Source organism: Varanus komodoensis, unplaced genomic scaffold (assembly GCF_004798865.1).
Source record: "Varanus komodoensis strain SLA01 unplaced genomic scaffold, ASM479886v1 scaffold1, whole genome shotgun sequence".
In the NCBI taxonomy this organism is placed as follows: domain Eukaryota; kingdom Metazoa; phylum Chordata; class Lepidosauria; order Squamata; family Varanidae; genus Varanus; species Varanus komodoensis.
Genome location: NW_025335268.1, coordinates 40,619,630 through 40,638,939, shown reverse-complemented (window position 1 = coordinate 40,638,939; position 19,310 = coordinate 40,619,630). Strand labels below are relative to the sequence as shown.

Here is a 19,310-nt window from a genome sequence, read left to right as displayed (position 1 = left end):
GTGAGAGAGAGAGAGAGAGAGAGAGAGAGAGAGAGAGAGAGATCTGGGTAAAAGGCTTATAATAAAGGATTTGTAAATAGTGGAGCATGGCATCTGGTCCAATCACTTCCTGGCAAATAGATGGGGAAGAAATTGAGGTAGTGACAGCTATTATTTTCTTGGGTTCCAAGATCACTGCAGATGGTGACTGCAGCCAAGAAATTAAAAGACGCTTGCTCCTGGGGAGGAAAGCTATGGCAAATCTAGACAGCATACTAAAAAGCAGAGACATCACCCTGCTGACAAAAGTGCGTATAGTCAAGGCCATGGTTTTCCCAGCAGCAATGCATGGCTGTGAAAGTTGGACCATAAGGAAGGCTGTGCGCCAAAGAATTGAGGCCTTTGAATTGTAGTGCTGGAGGAAACTCCTGCGAGTCCCTTGGGCTGCAAGGAGATCAAGCCAGTCAGTCTTAGAGGAGATCAACCCTGACTGCTCTTTAGAAGGCCAGATACTGAAGTTGAAACTCAAATACTTTGGCCACCTAATGAGAAGGAAGGACTCCAGGGGATGGTGGAGGAGCCTAATGCTGGGAACAATAGATGGCAAAGAAGAAGGGGACGGTAGAGAGTGAGGTGGCTACATGGAGTCACTGAAGCAGTCGGCGTGAGCATAAGTGGACTCCAGGGGATGGTGGAGGACAGGAAGGCCTGGAGGAATGTTGTCCATGGGGTCGCAATGGGTTGGACGTGACTTCGCGACTAACGACAATAACAATTCTGAAAATTTGCTAACTGCTCTATTTTTGGCCTCAAAACATGTCAAGAATCATCTCTGGAAAATCACACTAATATTTAAAGAAGATGGTCAGTCTTGGGTTAAGAATATAAAAATATAGCTAGCCTTAGGGATGTAGGGTTTATTCAGAGTTTAAGGTTCTGATAGACTAAAGTATTTCTAATATCTGGAAAATACCATGGAAATACATCTTAACATTTCAAGTAAGGCAGAAATAGAATTCTGCTTTTGCTTTTTAAACTAGGTCAAAGACTAGACAAATACTCATCTATTCTACTACTAATGTATCATCTGTTTAGAAAATAACTAGGTCTTATTATCTTTAACTAAAATCTTCCACCCCGTCACACATTCAAGTGGCTTAAGTAGCTGCCGTTTGTGGCTCTTCATCTATGACACTTGCATTTATTTTCTTGAAATAGTTATACTCTCCTTAATCAAATTTTATTTTAGGGTGGTTTACGACAATATAAAAACACAAGTATATAAGGTATACATACACTACAATTTGAGAAGATGTACTGATATATCTTTTACTGCTTTTTATGTACTCAAAAGCCAGAACTAATAGCAAAGTTTCCAGCATTCCAGAATAGACATGTATGTATGTGAACAGTGCACATGTTTCTTTTTCTAAGCCTATGAATGTCATGTAAGGCAAATGACATGCGTAAAGGTGACCCAGAAACCATTATAGAGTCCTGAACTCTAGACTCAATAAAGCTGCAATCGCCAATGCAGGAATTATGCCTTCTAAACAGATATACATAGAATTGCTCTGTGAGACAAGGTGTTCAATGCTTAAACTTCTCAATCTTTTTAAATCAGCAGTGTTGCACATTCCTTGAGTATAAGCCATATTCTGTGTAAGGCCTGGAGGAATGTTGTCCATAGGATCGCGATGGGTCGGGCACAAGTTTGCGACTAGCAACAACAACAACAACAAATAGTGGAGGGCTTGAACCACTATAGCTTTACTTTAGCAGTTTACAGGAGAATATCAAGTTGTAGTTGAAGGGATGAACATGCTATTGGCAGTAGAAACAGCAATAACCCTGATATGAAATAATACACTGATAATAAAGGTCTCATTTTCTGCTGATTTTGCTTTATCAACATTGAGTGAGAATGCATTGGAAATAGTGAGGAGGTATCAGGACCTGGCTTATGATGAGACACAATGGTTCCAAGACATTCTGCTGTCATTCCAATTATCATTCTAGCAAATATAGTAGCAAGAACACAATTCTGGTCATCCAGAAAAATCAGTGTGTTTGAATACTAACAAATCATTGACAGAACATCAGACAGAATGGAAAATGCTCTTTGGTTTTCTCATTCCCCAATATGTGTGACTATGCCTTGTTAACACCAAAATATACCTGGAAGAGCTGTGCGCTGGAATACATCCCCTAGCTGATGGCATTTGCTGTGCTGCAGGCAAAATCTTCCCCTTAAGCAGGTATTTTAATTTATTTTATTTGTGTGGTGGCAGGTGGCCAGGGAGAAAATGACACATACACAGTGCACAGTAATCATTTATTTGAGGCCCAGGACAAAGACATAACACAGGCTACTCCTTCTCTTCTTTGCTCAGGCTCTTGTCTATTTTGAAAAACAAGATGTTGGAATAGTGACTTTTATCTCTCTTTGTTTATGTTCCATATGTTTTTGTCTACTAGATTAGTATTTATTTAAGGCTAGGCCAAAAGTAGAGAGGGGGCATTTTGCTCAATCCTAGACTAATTATAGGCAAACATTACAGTATGACCTATAATGTACATTATGTTTATATGAGTACACTAACAAATCGAGGGGAAATGGCTGTATATAAAAACGTAGATTAAAACACAATGGAAGTGCACTGAGATCACTTTTTAATATTTATGCGACTGTAGAATAGCAGCAAACTGATAGCTTATCTAGCTGACTGTTCCATTGCAACCTTGTCCTCTTCTTCTTGAAGCTAGTCAGCTGAGATTTAAGTAGGCTGCAGCTACAGGACCCTTTATTTCATATCACCATCAGCAAGAAAACAACAGTCGGTGACCACAGTAGCGTCTAGGAGAACAAGCAAGCAATTAACTTACTTATATGTTTTTCCTTTCCTCTGGCTTGCAGGACTTAGGATGCCTACTTATGCAAAACCAAAAAAGAAAACAAAAGAGGAAACAAGTGTTCATAAAATGTGCATTTGCTAATTAATTCAGAAAGAAATAATTTCTGTAATTTAAATAAAACTGCACTTCACCATCATCAAGGCTGTGTCACTAAAAGTTGATGGATTTCAAGGATTTGCCTCTCTCTCATTAGCATTATTTTTCTTTAAACTGGATAGTTCTTTAAGCAGAAGCTGCCTCCAGACAGACAACTTTATCTGTAATATAGGACAGATGCCACCCTAGTAGGAACTCACTGCCTCCCACCTTGTCTCTTGCTACTGCCACTACTGCTGGGCAAGAAACTATTGTGACAGATTGTCCTTGTCTAGAGATATTATGATAAAGGATTTCTGGATTTTCTTTGTTCATGGATCACCAGTTAATTTATCCCATGCCATATTCCAGGCACAAAGTATTACCATGGAATTTGTAAGTTTACAAAATTAACATGCAGGATTTTTTAGATAGAGGATACTGATATCAGGGATGCCTTTTCATCTTTTTCATTAAACTCTTCAGTAGTTTACATATTTTGATTCACATTTGAAGTAAGATCATTAAACATACAAGAATACATGGCAGTTGCACGCAAAACATATTACCCAGCTTTTAAAGAATAATTGAAAGCATTTCCTTTAAAGTGGTAAATACCTCACCCCAAAACATTTTTGAGATTGTAGCAAAATGGAGCAGAGAACTCAATGAGACAGCTATTTTGGTCTCTCATGAAGACAGATGGCATGTCCTGGTAAGAACTCATGTTTGGTTCTGAAGTTCTGGCATTTCCCCCCTCATTTTATATGATTCATTATTAGCTCTGCTTATGTAATTTCTGTCCATAAATGATATTTCTTTAACAATTAGGGATTTTTTTCTCCAAATGTTCCAGAAAACTTTTGGAGAGTATTTATTTCATTCTTTTCAGCTTTCATGAGCCACATTTCCCTCTAAAAGAGGATGCTATCTGCTTATCTTCACAGATGTATTGTTTCACTTTTAAATCTTAAATGTTTCTTAGTTCTGTTTACTTCCTCCAGTATTTATGTTCACTTGTTTGTGTCATAACTACACATGAGCAGACATGTAGACAATAGTCTTGAAAGCAGTTATCTTTTTCCAATTTTCTTATCTGATGCAATTTAGGTAGAAAATCTTGCTTTTCCTGAGTGCATCCTGGAAAATATTTGACCTTTTTATGTTAGCAAAGTTAGACATCAGTAAGAAGATACAGCTTGCTAACTTGAATGCTTCTGTTAGAATGCCTTCTTAGAATTAAGAACAATTTAGGAATGCATCTTAATACTTCATTTATTTCTTAGTGACAATTACAGCTTAGGGGAGTTACAGCTTATAAGGAAAATGTAGAAGACGAACTCAATTTTTGGATTAATATTTGCAAAGTAGCCTATTATGCCAGTTGGTGCAAGATTCTTGCTATATGCAAATATTTCTAGGACAAATATGTCACATTACCCCAGAGTTACATGCTCTGCCCATCTCAGCTTAGCAACAGGAGGGCATTTTGTTTCCCGAGAGGGAGGAGGAGGAGACAAAACACCTACACAACAGCCAACCAAGTGGCTTGAGTATTCACCTTGTAATTCATGTCCTCTCTGAATTCACTGTTATGTTACAGATATACATACATTTAAAAAATCAAATTGGCTTTACAGTACTCAGAATCTATTCTTGATATACACAGTCTTGGCTTCCTGTATCTGGATCTCATGTTGTTTTTCTAGACCCTCTAGAAAGATCAGAGCCTAATATGTTTACTTGCATGAGTTTTGGAGTCAGTAAGTCATAGCAGTAACGCTGCCTTCCACAGCCTCAGGGCTCTCAATATCCCTGATTAGTATGGTGTTGCTTGTGCTTCCCTTCCCTCCTGAAAACCTGACATAATCTTTAAGATCTAGGTACACTACAGTGCTGCAGAGAAATAAGTTCACATATACATTCTCAAGCATGCCTTGCTTTTTAGCATCATTATTTAGCCTAGGTCAAGGGAAGCTGTTCCTCTAGACTCCAGGTAAAGTCTACCATTGTATTCTCTGCAAGTGTAGCAGCTGATACATAATAACATACTGTAGGCAGGATGAGAAATAGTATTTTAAGCTGCACTGAATTATCTTTGCTTGCACCTGAAATTTGTTTTTAAAAATCACAGAAATATGACTGTCCCAAGATCTGAAAAGGGCTATATATCTTCATTAAGTTTTAACACTGGTTACCCCTAGAGTAATGCAGGCATTACCCACTGGTTAATGCATACATTAATTTTTAGAATTTAATAATTCACAGCATAAGCTACAGTGCCAACTTGATTTATCATGACAACATATGATAATATAAAATTAAATACAAACTTATATATGTAATCAGATTGTTCCTCTGAATTATACCATCAATATTTTTCACATAAATATTTTCACTATAGTTATATTTTTCTTATTTTCAATAAAAGCAACTGCTTCAGTTTGGGCAGCAATCCTTGGCATTAAATCACTTTGCATTCACTGGTGCTAACATCATGTATACTATTTAGCCACATATATTGCTTTTGGAAATAACAAAAACAATATTTCACTCTGTTTCCTCGCTGATATCTACCTATAACTAGATTCCCAGACTGATCCAAAGGGCTAAAATTAAAGTTTTTCACGTGACTTTAGTGTTTACAAAGGTAATAACAGACTGAACAGAAGTTATCAGTGATTTTCTAACCAGAATGAATATCAACAGTGCAATCCTGTGCATAGCCTGAAGTGCCTGTTCCTGGCTAAACTTGGAAGCTAAGCTGGGTGAGGCCTGGATGAAATCTGGATGGGTGACTTAAATGTTGTGAACCACCTAAAGAGCTTCAGCTATGGGCAGTATAGAGATATAAGATGGTGGTGGTGGATACTATTCAGTGGTGTCCATCTGAGAGCAGGGCTTACCACCACTTCTGCTCTACAATTGGCCAACCCTGCAGATTCAATTCCCTTCCATAAGTCACTCACTGCTTGAGAAATGGAGATGTAGCACTCAGAATGAACAGGTGGGACAGGCCAGCAGGGCTCAGGAGAGAGCTCTACTTACTAACCTGTCCCATTCCAGAAATCAGCTTTTCAATTGATTTGGGTGGCTCCCGGTAACATTAAATCTCCATTCTACATGAGGTAGACACTGCTTTCAGAAGGGAATCAATGGGGCTGGCTGATCTAAGGCAGTCTTCATTGGATAAATCCCTTAATTTCCTTTGAAAACAAGTGCCTATAATTACTCAAAAAGATAAATACACATACCTATAGTTCTGTGTTGGAGCAAGGATTCCTCTTGTGTTCCAGACAGAGGGTGCTTCTGTTGGTTCAAGGGCAACCAATTTTGAATAATGACTTGCTAGTTCTTTGTCAGCTTCATGGGCCATTCTATATGCAACATTAATAACTTTGATCTTGCAATGGCAATGGTAATGTTTGATTTTGCAGTGGCAATGGCAATCATGATATGGGTTGTATCCAGTGATGTACTTTTTCCAAGTACAGCACCCCAGCTTTGGAATGCGATTACACTGGAGGTACAGATGACACTTGGGCTTTTGGCCTAGAGGTGCCACCTTAAGATATATTTATTCTGCAGTTATTTTAACAGGTGAATGATGTTTTAATTTTCACACTAATATAGGCTGCTGCCAGTATGTTTTAAATGCTAACTATTGCTATAAGCTAAAATTTTAATTGGTTTATGTTTATGTTTTATTTTTAGAGTTTTATAGAACATATTACTTATTTATATTATTTCTAATCTGTTTATGTAATGGTTTTATTGTTATTGATCTTTGTAATTGGGAGTTGTTGTGCTGTGCATTGTATTGTTTTTTATGCTGTCTAGGATTTTATCATGAGGTAAGCAACCCAGAGAGCCTGTGGTTAATGGGGCAACATATAAATCAAATGAATAAATAAAATACATGTCCATCCTCAAGCAGAATAGGCACCACTGACAAAATAAATTCCCACTCCCTCTTGAAGCTCCCTGCATGCCCTCCTCCACTGCCGCAAATCTGTTTCAAATTGTTAACAGGGTCTCAGGAGCATATTTAGGAGACAGATTGGGGCACAGGGTAGAAGCAAAACAAGATGAGTCCTATTGTGCTAGTAGAGTATCATTGACATGATGCTAGATGTAGCCCCATCCAAATGTCAGTGTACCAGTGTACTGTTGGCCTCGTAGTAAACATGCCAGCACAAATGTTCCATGTGAGAGTGGCAATCTTAATTAAAGTACTGTCCATTCAGATGAAAGCGAATTAACCACTGTAGAGTTAAGTTCTTAGAGTGTCACTGTTGACCTTTAAACATAATTGTTTGTGCACAGCACATCCTGTTGAGAGACATGAAGAAAGCATATCCATTCTCAGTCCAGATATTCACAGCAACTTAGATGGACAAAAATCTGCAGGCTCTTCCAAAACAACTCGCAAAACAAAGGAAAAAACAACTGACAAGGCAGAAAAGATTGCAAAAGAAAAACCTACATCTGTTGCAAGACCAGAATCACAGGTAAAAATAAATGCTTTTGTAAAATGTATGATTAAATTCATGGGTTCTACATGGTAGATTTCTTGAAATTCCTTGCTATAGACTTCCCCACTTCCTCCAGGTGTGCATAAGAAATTGAAGAAAAACTTGATAGTTTCTCTTTAGTTAAAACTCATAATACCTTGTTCCATAGTTCACCTCTAGCTAGGTCAGTATCTGTCTTGAAATACTGTTCAAGAGTACACAATGTAGTACTTAAATTTGCTGGTATAATGAAAATTTAATACATACCACTGTCACTGATGGTGCAGAATGAAAATCAGTACCACAACTTACCACTCACAAAGTTCAAGTACATATTTTATTCCGCGCTTCCATAATCATAATCATCTTTCCCAAGCCCTCCATATAGCCCTTAATAGGTTGAGATGTCCCCTTTGCTATCTTAGTGCTTGTTATACAGAATGGGGATGTGCAGACTTGGTCAAATCTCTTTCATTTGCGTTTTGCTTTTCATTCCATTACCCACTCATTGAATTTGTGCAAATGAGTTCACATGCTTTTGTGCAAATACACAGCTGCACAAATTTGTACTTCAAAAGTGCAAATCCCCCCAGATATGCAACCCCCCAAATGTGCATTTTGTACTTTATTTGCCTTTTGGTCTATTTTAATTTTTCATATTTTACATGACAATTTACATAAAATAATGTAAAACAGCTGGCTACAGATCCATGGAAACTGTGACTCAAGAAAAGCCAAAACACTGTGGAATCTTCTGGTTGAATTCATAGAAATTCACAACAATTTGAGTCTACTGTGGATTTCTTGAACATGCCTGGGTGGAAATGTATTGCCTCAATTTATGAGCAGTCCTTTTCTGTCCATCTACTTAGGATCAATTCAGATGGCTTCTTTCATGTTTGTTTTCATTGCCAGCTTCCATACATGTTTTTTAAGGTGGATTGATAATGATCCAGTGAGGGGAAACAATTCTATTTTTTCACAGGAGCCCTCTGGGCTTCCATCTGGGTTTCCTGTTCTGGCCCAGGGCCTCAGGTGCCTCTTTTTGGGGAGACCATTATCTAATGGCAACATTAACAGAGGGTAATGGTGAAAAGAATCTCAAGTGCCCTGACCATATGATTTGAATAGCTTCTGAGTGGCTTCCAAAAGTTCTGTACCATCATGAATATGGTATAAGTGACATACATATTTTAAAATTCACATTACATTCTGATACTAGGTTTTGAAGTTACTAAATTGCTAAGCAATAGTTGAACGACATACTAAGCTTGTAAGTAATCATTTGCCTGGTAGCCTGGGGCAAAATAATAATTTTAAAGCAACAAGGCAGGGAGACATGTGTTTGTAAAATGGAAAAGAGGGGATTCTTTTTTTCCCTTTTGCCCCACTGATGGCTCACAAATGATCAGGGCCGTGTAGGCATAATTCTACCCAAACACTAGAATCATATGCTCTCTTCCCACCCAGCACCCACCCATCATTTACAGATCCCTACTAGTACCCTTAACCATGATCCAGCATGCTGGTCCTTTGCTAGCTATGGCTAAGAGCACTCCTAAACCCCAATTTAAACAACTGTTTTTAATTCTAGAATTCAAATTTGGGTTAATTTTATATCCAGCCATTTTCTATCTATTACGGCTGCTTTCTACCATAAAAAAGCTGTCAGTGGTGGTTGAATCATGCAGTAGTACAGAGATTAGAGTGGTAGACTGAGTGACTCAGAAGATCCAGATCCCCAACTCAGGCCATCAAGCTTACTGGGTGACTTTGAACAAATCACTGATTTGCATGAAATGGAGAAGGGAGATTATGCATACAGCACTGAATGTAAACGAACAAGGATAAATATGCATTTTTGTCCTGTTTGTCTTTCTCTAATCTAAGCCCCAAAGAAAGCCTATTCTCAGGGGCAAAATGCAAAAGGCTAGTTCTTGGAATAAAACCACATATATATTTTATAGTATTCTGAGACTTCATCTCTTTATTTCACTGAGTCATTTAGTATTGTTTGTCAGTTTTGTTCTGTCCTATAGATCCAAAGCAGCCTGTTCTTTACCTATTGCATTTCATTTCCAGCAGTCGGATCCAAACAAGCCCTCCTGGATCTTACGTCTAGTCACTGAACAAAATGATATGGAAGCCTTGGATTTCAGGAAAGACACTGAGAGAGCAGATGAGATCAAAGCTATGAAGCAAGCATGGGAGGGTGCTGAGCCAGGGCGAGCTGTCAAGGTAACCAGGGCTTATCCTATTACACTTACATTTAAAATGAAAAGTTCTGAGGGCCAGCAGGGGTAGCCTTGTCAAAGTGCTATCCTTAAAGTCAGTTCCCTGCAGTGATTTGTCAATGTCAAATATAGTTCTTTAAAGACTCAGGATTGCTGCTGGGACAGGACGGAGAAACTGCTTTAGATACATAGTGGTAGGAAAACATGCAGGGTATGCCTTGAGTGGCTCTGATTGCAGACGCAAGATCTGCACTTCAAACAGGCAAAAGAGTAAAGTTGCCTGTCTTGTTTCCTTTATTTGAGGAGATAACCAAGGCTGATGGTAGTGGCCATTCTGATTTTACTGATGGTTGAAAATAAGAATTTATTTACAATTGGAGAGAGGTTGGCTGAGAGATCAGTAGTGTTTACACTCATAAACATATGAGGGGCAGTTTGGAAACACAGCAGCTCAATCCTGAATTTGTTCATTCAAAGGCAAAACCTTCTAATTTTTACTATACTTACTCCCATGTAATACTGCATTGGATTAAAAATTAGTATCAAATTATTATTTAAACCTTTATGTGGATAGCATCTCCTACACTGGTAAATTAAACTACCTCAACGGTTCCTAAATACTAAACTAACTAGCATATCTAAGCCTACTAATTATATTGCCATCTTCCTCCTTTACCAGTCAGGTGTTACCTTCCTTGCTTCTCCTTCATCCTGCTTTTAGATTAGTCCATTACTTTAGCTGCTGCCAGTGGCAGTTTGTATTACATTTACAAAATAATCACTCCTTAATGTTAATCAGTCCAGTACTCTAGTATTTCACTGGTCACTGTTACAGATGGAATGCTGAATAGATGTCACCTTGGTCCATTCCAAAGACCTTTTCAAGGTCTTAATTGAGCTCCAAACCTATCACAAAGTATGCTTGCAAACACTGTGGCCATATTACTAGCTTTTTCATAAGCATCACAAATCCATTCTTATTTGCAATTGCTGTAAAAAAAAATATTTTGCTTTATTGTCTGCATGTTTCTCTTTAATGTACCAAAAGTTGTTTTTGTTATTTAACTGCTGGCATTTAAACAGCTCTAAATTACATAATCTAAGGGAGAAATATTGATTTTTTTTTGTTTTGTTTTGTTTCTGCTGCTGTCATTCTAAGCACTGCAGCTGAATGTTGTGACATGAATCATTCACCCACGTGTGTACTTTAATTCAGTGATTCATCTTTCAGTTGTCAGGCAAGACTTAATCACATATTAGAATAATTAAGCTACTTAGCCCAAACTCTAAGATGTACCATATGTTCTATGTTGCTGTTGGTATACAACTACATACTACCAATGAACACTCAATTCTAAATATATTATTCTTTAATATGCCATCACAACTACATGTATATCCCAGTGTACCTTTGGGAACAGCATAAAGAATAAGGGAATATTATGCTAGGTAAGATCATTTGTTCAGCTAGCTCAGTATTGTCAGTTCTGCTTGGCATCAATTTTCCAAGGTGTCAAGAAGACAGAAGTCCTTCCCATAATTTGTTCCCATATCCTTTTCACTGGCAACATTTACTGGATTCTAATGGCATGATAACCTTGGAGCAGCTTATAAACCACCCAGTTACCCATGGTTTGTTGTAGGCTGTAATTACCTGCTCACACATAAATGTGTCATCCAGAAGAAAAAAGCCTGTGGCATTGGCAGAAGCACTGAGTGGGGAAGCAGAAGATGGCTGCCACATGTGCCCCCTTTTGACCTCTGTTATCCTGCCCACCAGAGTGTTCCTAGAGTCTCCCCTGGGAGACTGCAGGAGGAATGTGGGGGAAAGAGCAGGGAGAATGCAACACTTCAGTATGCCTGGTCACCTGTCAGGCACAATGAAATTAGACCCAAAGTGCAGGTAAAATTTCCATGGGTTTAATGTGTTGGGCCTTTTGACTGTAACACACACTCAGGGGTTACATGTGGGTTGATAAATGGCAGGCTATTATCATATTTTCTGAACCTGTGTGTGTAAGCAAGCCATGGCTTGTTAACCATGAAGAGACTCCATGGTTTGTTGTTGGTATTTGTACTGTTGGTTGTTCATCATGGTTTGTTATCTCAACTGGGTTCAGACAGTATAACAGGATGATAATTTTAAGCCATAGCTTGGTGACCATATTTAGTGTTTGAGTGTGGGTTATTGAGTGGCCTGAGCCCAGTGGCTGTGGGCTGAAAGTGGAACCTTCTAACTGCAAGGATGTGATCTGTCCCTGAGCTGTTGTCCTGCCCAAAGCCTTCATGTTGGTTGGTGCCCCACTCTAACAGCTTATCACTGGATATTAGGGGTGTTAGTTTCCACTCATGTAGAAGCATTTCTGGTGGTTAAAATGCCCGATGATGCACTACTACAGAGTACAAATATTGTGTGCCTGGTAAAAAGAGTCACTTTGGAACCTGCTTTGGCTAGAGATGCCATGAGTAAAGGTCATCAATTAAAAATGGAAACTGGTAATGAAGGGGGAGAGGTGCTAGTTCTTAACATTATGAAGTTCTTATAGTGACAGGCTTGAATTGGGGGTGGGGAGATGGGAGCAGGAGGAGGATTCCAGATGGAGGGTGTGATAGGCATGGAAATCGCTCGGCAGGCCCTTCACTGTCTCTGCTACAGCCTAATGGAATGGCAGCTGTGTGAAGACAGTTGAGGAAGGAGTCCAGATTGTCTGCCTGAGCCTGAACAGTATACTACACCTATTGACTACACCTTTTCCCAGCATGCCTGAGTTTTGAGCCCTGTCCTGGGATGCCTACCTGAGCACCTAGACCACACCCTATATCCCATATGGTTGACAGAGGTTGAGATCACTTTCCTAATTGTGACATGCTCTTTGCATTTTAAATGGATGTCTCCCAGTGGGATAATCAGCTTCCAGTGAGTTGCACAGAGAGGGAAGTAATAGCTTCCCAGCTTTGGTTTGGTTTTTTGTTTTGGTAAGGAAAATGGTAAAAGTAAGAGAAAGGAATGAAGACCTTTTCCCCTGCCACAAGCAACTAACCTGGTGACTCGTCTTGCAGCTTGTTTTGTATTGTTTAGATTTTTGTACCTATCTTTAAAGGCCTGCCTTGCCAGTGGATTTCTGCAATGAAAAATGGAGGGTCTCAAGCCTGACTGAATGTCATCTGGACTGACAACCTATTCTGGGAATTGGCCATTCTGTCAGCAAGGGCTGCACCTCCTCCTGACTTGATTAGTTCAACATTATGATGTCACCCACAGGTGCAGAATTCTGTTTGCTCAGATCAGCCCTGTCTCAGAGAGAGATGGTAGAGCTCTTGCAAGGTTCTGGTGAAGCTCACGCCCCTCCCCACTAGCACCCCTTTCCCAGTCTGCCTCCAAACAACCTCAGACAGTAGACAGGGAAGAATACTGCTGTCTAATCCTGCACCTCCATGGTTTCATTTGGGTTTTTTCTCTCTGGCCTTCCAATTGCCTCAGGGGGCCTCATTTGTGGTGGGAAAACATGTATTCTTCTTTACCATTTAAAGACGCTTATGGTGTCACTTTGAGGCAGAAAAGAGGGCTTTTCCAGGTCAGGAGTTTCTATTCCTTGTGCCCAGCTCCCTTTCCTCCACTCTATTAATAAAAACAAAACAACAGAAATGTCACAACCAGCAAAAGATTCTGCTACAATCCATTTCAGTGTGGTTTCAAAGGCAGTCAATCGAGCCATTTTTCCAGGTACTTCCCCAGGCACTGGTCATAAAGAGAGGACTTTGGCTGTGAGCACTTTATAGGGGTTTTGGAAAAACTCAGCACCTTGTTCCGTATTATCCTCTGCCTTTATATCCTATCCACTCTTTCTACAATGGGTCAGGGAAGAAGTGATGGAAGAAGTCTGAGCCATCAGCCATCCAGGTGTCAATAGTAATGATCTCTATGCCATTGAAAATGGCCCTCTTGAAAAATAGGTGATAGGATTCAACCTCATGTTAAAATCAAGGTCATAGGTTTTCCTATCCATGGTAAAGACAGCCATTGTGACACTTTTCAGTGGAGTGACTGTGACAGTCTGCACATGTTCAAAGGTACTCCTTACTTCAAAAGAGCTATATACATTTTGGTGTGGGAAAAGAAGTTTGGATTGAACAATTGCATTCCCATTATCTCAAAGAAAGTCACCAGTTACTCCTGGGGTGCACCATATTGTACTGTATTTCTCAAGTCTGTCTGCAGTGCCAGCTCAACTAAAGGGCAAGCAAATCCTGTCTATTTGTCAGCAGATTAGAATAACACTGCTGACTTAGTAAGCATCTCCTAAAAAGAGTGAGAATGCAGAGATACTTAGAGGTTTTAGGATCATATTATGTCTATTAGGTTAAAGTGCTGTCTTTTGCATCAGTACTTTTTGTGTATATTCAACAAGTCTTTCACTGTTAAAATGCTTCATTATAAAAATGGCTTGATAATTAATACAGCTTCCAGTGTTTTGTTTTTCTGGTATTTGCAATAAATTTCTGTCCCCCAGGCTGCTCAGGAGCGCATGCAGTTTATTCACAAATGTATGCGGAAAGGTTTGATGGAGTCTGAGGCAGAAAGTGTCAGCGCTGCAGTGGGCTCAGGAGAAGCAGGTATGCCCGTGCCCCCTGCCCAACACAATCTTCCCTGTAAAAAGCCTTGTTAAAAAACTTTCCAGGTGTGGGATTTTCATCGAGGTTCAACATTCATAGGAATGAAAATATTGCATGTCTGTCAGTTCTCATCCAGGTGTGGTATGCTGAAAAATAAAGGCAAAATTAAGGCAGGACCAAATATTTTGAACATTATTTTTTCACACTTGTTAAGAGAAGACAAAATGACTCACCTCTCCTCAAAAGATCACTGAGCTAAAAGAAATGTATCTGTAATTTCAGGGGTAGATATGCTAATTTTAACCTTATGATGATTTTCTGACTTTTAAACTTAAAAAGAGAAGAAAAGTCATGCACTATTCACAGCTGAGTGAAGTTGTCTGGACTAGGAAAACTTCACTGGACTGGAACTTGGGAGATGTGGAGTCTAGTCCCCACTTGGTCATGAAGTTCTGTAGGTAATTTGGGCCAGTCATTCACTCTCAGCCTAACCTACTTCATAAGGTTGTTAAATAGAAACACAGAACCAAAGCAAATCAGAAGGGGTCTCCGGCCATCTAGCCTGACCCCCAGCTCCACTCATGCAATACCCAACATGTGGTTGTCCAATCATTCTTTGAACACCCTGACTGATGGGGCCTCAACCACCTCCCTTGGAAGCCCATTCCATATCCTTGGGATCCTAACCATCAGGAAGTACTTCCTGATATCCAGCCTGAAGCCTGGCTCCTTGAGCTTTGCCCCATTGGAATAAGCCCTGCCCTCCACTGCAGGGAAGAACAGGTCATGGCCCTCTTCCACATGACATTCCCTCACATACCTGTAAGTTGCTAAAAGATCCCCTTGGAGTTTCCTCTTCTCCAGGCTGAAGAGACCCAGTTCCCTCAATCTCTCCTCATATGTCATCCCTCCCAGGCCAGTTACCATTCTTGAGACCCTGCACTGAACTGATTTTAACCTAGCTATGTCTCCCCTGTAATGTGGAGCCCAGAACTGGATGCAGTAGTCCAGTTGTGGGTGCACCAGAATCGTATAGAGCAGTAGCAACACCTCCCTAGATCTGGAAGCCATGCTTCTGGCTATGCATCCAAGGGTGGCATTTGCCTTCTTAACTGCTGCATCACACTGCTGACTCATGTTCAGCCTGCTGTCGACAAGTTCCCTTTCACAAGTGCTGCTCTCCAGCCACGTCTCCCCCTTCCTGTACATGTAACACCCATTCCTGTGTCCCAAGTGCAAGACCTTGCACTTATCCACATTGAATGCCATCCTGCTGCCCCCTGCCCACTTCCACAGCTTGTCCAGATCCTTCTGGATCTGGATCACCTGTTCCTCAGTTGTGGCCACTGCCCCCACGTTGGTATCATCTGTGAATTTGTTGTGGGGATAAGATGGAGATGAAGAGGAGGAGTATGTAGGTTGCCTTGGGTTTGTTACAGGAAAAATGATGGGACATAAATCTAATAGATGAATAAATAATGAAAAAGGAATGTTCAGCTATATGATATCATATCCCAGGAAGGGCTGGGGAGGTTGTATGCATAGTGCCTCATGGCTCTATCAGTAAGCAGAGGAGTTTTAAGCAAGCATTACAACTTAAAAAAAAAAAAAAAAACCAAGAGAAACCTTTCAGTCATTTTGCCTTATACAGTTAAGTATATCTCTCCCTTCTCAAATTCCTCTAAAGTGTTCCCCCTCTGAAAGAAGACATTTGGTTAGGGGAATTCTCTTTCCCCAGTTACAATCAGGGTTCCTCTTTTTTTTCTTTCCTCTCCCCAAGATCAAAGGTCCCATCCGAAAATGCACAGTGGCTAAGAAATGTTCTGTGTTTAAAAAAGAGGAGGGGGGATGCTATTCATTCACCACACTGATGCTTTCTGTTGTTATTTTGCCAGGCACTGTCTCTCCTGCTTCTGAACTAATTGCATCACCTGCAGTAGCTGCTGAAACCGGCTCAGCAACTCAGAGAAAGGAATGGGAGCATCTAGACCTCACCCCCTACATTAGGTAAACTGCAGTATGTCCCATGTCCTAAGGTTCACTTTTTAGTTGATAGTGCAAAGGACAAAAGTTATTTAAAAAGAACTCAGCCAGTTCCACATTTATGCCCTTGTATTTAGCACTTCTTTGTTTATGCAGAGTTACCACCAAAGCATCTCTGGTGGAAATGAAGTGTACCTGGATTCTGCGGCCCTCAAATCAATTCTCCTTAAGCAGCTCTCTAAAAAGGTTATGCCATCCCTTCCTTTTTTCACTCTCAGAAAAACACTGCCTGAGCCTGTGCTGAAGAATGAGTCTATTATTCAGGAGCAAGAGATGCATAAAGCAGAAGAAATCAATAACTTTAGACAGTTTCGAGAGCTGGTTCTGGAACACAGACAACAAGAACACATGGCTAGGAATCAGTTGAAGCAAAATGTACTTGAAATGTATGAAAATCTACAAGTAAGTCTCCAAAATTCTGCTAATTAATTAAGCCAACTTCCTCTCCTTAGACATGCTTACCAATGACATTTCTTCTAGGCAGTTTTTACCAGTTGGTATTTTTCTCCATGAATTCCTAGATCTTCTAACAAAATTTGACATGCTGAGAGGGGAGAGGAATTAAAATATGTGGTCATAGCAACGCACACACGAGAGAGAGAGAGAGAGAGAGAGAGAGAGAGAGAGAGAGAGAGAGAGAGATAACGAGCAAGCAACACTTAGGCACATATATTAAAATGCAATATAATTATTATGTTTATTAAACATACAACACTTTTGTAACAAAATTGCCTGCTGTGGGCAAAGAAAATTTCTAAAAACTACATATGCTAGTGCACATATATCAATTATAACTGATTCACAACAATAATTCAGAGAGGCGGTAGTCCCTGCCCTCTGTTTTTGAGGCACCACCATCGCACCTCACGCCCTCAATATAGAGGGATGTTTTTGCTGCCAAGATGAAGTGCTGTGGAGAGGGAGGGAAGGAAGCCAGGGTGCTGTTTGGGTATGGTGCAAACCATCAGAACCAGCATCCTCCCCTCCCCACTCCCACAGCACACCCTTTTCTTCCTCTCCAAGGTGGATTTCCAACTGCCAGGGTGGGCTCTCTGCAATTGGAGTTCCAGCACTGAAGTTACAGAAAATTGGACCTGGGGTTCCAAAGAAGCCCATGGCCTCCCAGATAATGTCAGGACATCCTAGAATTGTGCACTTACTATGTGAACTCCCATCTGCATTATTGACTCTTGGGAAATGGCAGCTTATTGTCGTAAGATGAAAACAAAATCAAATAATAATTCATTGCCATTTTCCCTGAAGGTAGGGAGGATCTGTGCTCTGCTTTTGGTTGTGAAGTGTGGGACATGTTTTTTCAACCCTGAAATCTTCTCAACATGTTTGTAATTCATAAGAATCCACATTGATTTTTAAAGGTGAATACCCAAATGCATGAAGCATGCCATTGAAAGGGCAAAGGATAAGACATAAATATCTTTGGAATAAGTGACCCACTAGCAAAGTTAGTAGAGAGACACTTTGCTTTATTACATAGGAAGGATTGATTTTGCATGGTATGTGCCTTTTTGTCTTTGGATAGGCATCCTTAGATGAAGCACGAGGCAGGGTTCTCAGTGTCCGGGAGGCATACAGAGCTAAGCTACTAGAGGCTGAGCGATTGAGACAAGAAGCACTAGCAGCTGAAGAAGCCGCCCTTCGAGCAGAGCAAGAGAAGAAAACCCCAGATGTGCAGAAAAAAAAAGGAGGGAAAGGTGGAAAGAAGAAAAAATAAGATGAAATAGCAACTGGAGAAATGCATTTACTGATTAGAAAAGAATACTTATACAGTATTCTTCAGAGTTCATACCGGCAGCACATGACAATGCAATTCATTCTTTTTTCAAAGTGTTAGTTTGAAATCCATTTACTATTTCATCATAATATTATTCACGATATTTCATCATATAATATTTAATATTTCATTTTGACATGTTGTCACTGATTTAAAATTCTATTATTAAGCTGTGGTGGTTTTGCAGTATATTTTATGCCTTAATAGTAATACATGTTTGGAACAAAATTATTTGTATTGGACTCCATGGCCTTATAGGCCTTTTCCAATGTTACTGTTCTATAATTCTATGGTCACCTCCCTGTCCCACCTGGGTATTCCCTCTTTACAAGCCAGGACAGCAAGGATCCAGTATGTATGTATGTATGTATTTAAAACATTTCTATGCCACCCCCATCGCAACAAAGCCTCAGGGCGGCTCACAAAGGATACATAAATACATAAATAATAACAATATAACAATTTAAAAAATTGTTTAAAAACCCCCGGTGCATTCTCAGCTAAAAATTTTGTAAATCCTAATTAATTCAAATAATTTAACAATTAAAATAAGTTTTAAATAAAAAGGTCTTAGCCTGGCGCCGAAAAACAAATAACGACGGCGCCAGGCGGACCTCTCTGGGGAGCACATTCCTTGCATGAACCTGTCCATGTACCTTTGTCAACATCCTGGAGCTGTATCAGCTGAAACTTAGCCAATAAAACCTGGCCAGGCTTTACTCTGGGTACCTTAGCTGATTCAACTGCTATAACACTGAAGTCTATGGTCCACTTGATGCAAGAGACTTTTTCTTAGAAGTTTCCAGCATTGCAGTAGAACTTAGATGGGTATGCAACATCCTTGGGCCCATCATATAATAAACCTCTAAAATTCTCCACTGAGCAGAAAATTGAACATAGGCAGTGAGATTTGTTTCTTTGCTGTCCTCACTGCCCTTAGACATGCCTGACTATAGGTAGTTATCAGAACTTGATTGTACCCACTAGGAGTTTATTTCCATCTGCATTCCTGCCATCTTCATTGCGTTGTTGCTGCTAGCTCCAGGATATACCACAAAACCATATAAGTTCTACTACAGAGAAGGTACTTGGGATCTATCGTGTCAAGTGCCCAGGTCATCTTTGATCATTCCAGAGATTAAC

General features: G+C 39.9%; 1 protein-coding gene across 1 annotated transcript in view; it reads left to right on the top strand.

Annotated features, from left to right (window-relative positions):
• Positions 1 to 18,294, top strand: part of ADGB (androglobin) — a 94,575-nt gene extending 76,281 nt beyond the window's left edge. The window contains exons 30-35 of the mRNA XM_044423149.1: positions 7,297 to 7,481; positions 9,567 to 9,722; positions 14,230 to 14,332; positions 16,228 to 16,339; positions 16,594 to 16,777; positions 17,916 to 18,294. Of these exons, the coding sequence (XP_044279084.1) occupies positions 7,297 to 7,481; positions 9,567 to 9,722; positions 14,230 to 14,332; positions 16,228 to 16,339; positions 16,594 to 16,777; positions 17,916 to 18,107 (932 nt within the window). The 3' untranslated portion in view covers positions 18,108 to 18,294. The remainder of the gene's footprint in view (positions 1 to 7,296; positions 7,482 to 9,566; positions 9,723 to 14,229; positions 14,333 to 16,227; positions 16,340 to 16,593; positions 16,778 to 17,915) is intronic.
• The last annotated feature ends 1,016 nt before the right edge of the window (positions 18,295 to 19,310 follow it).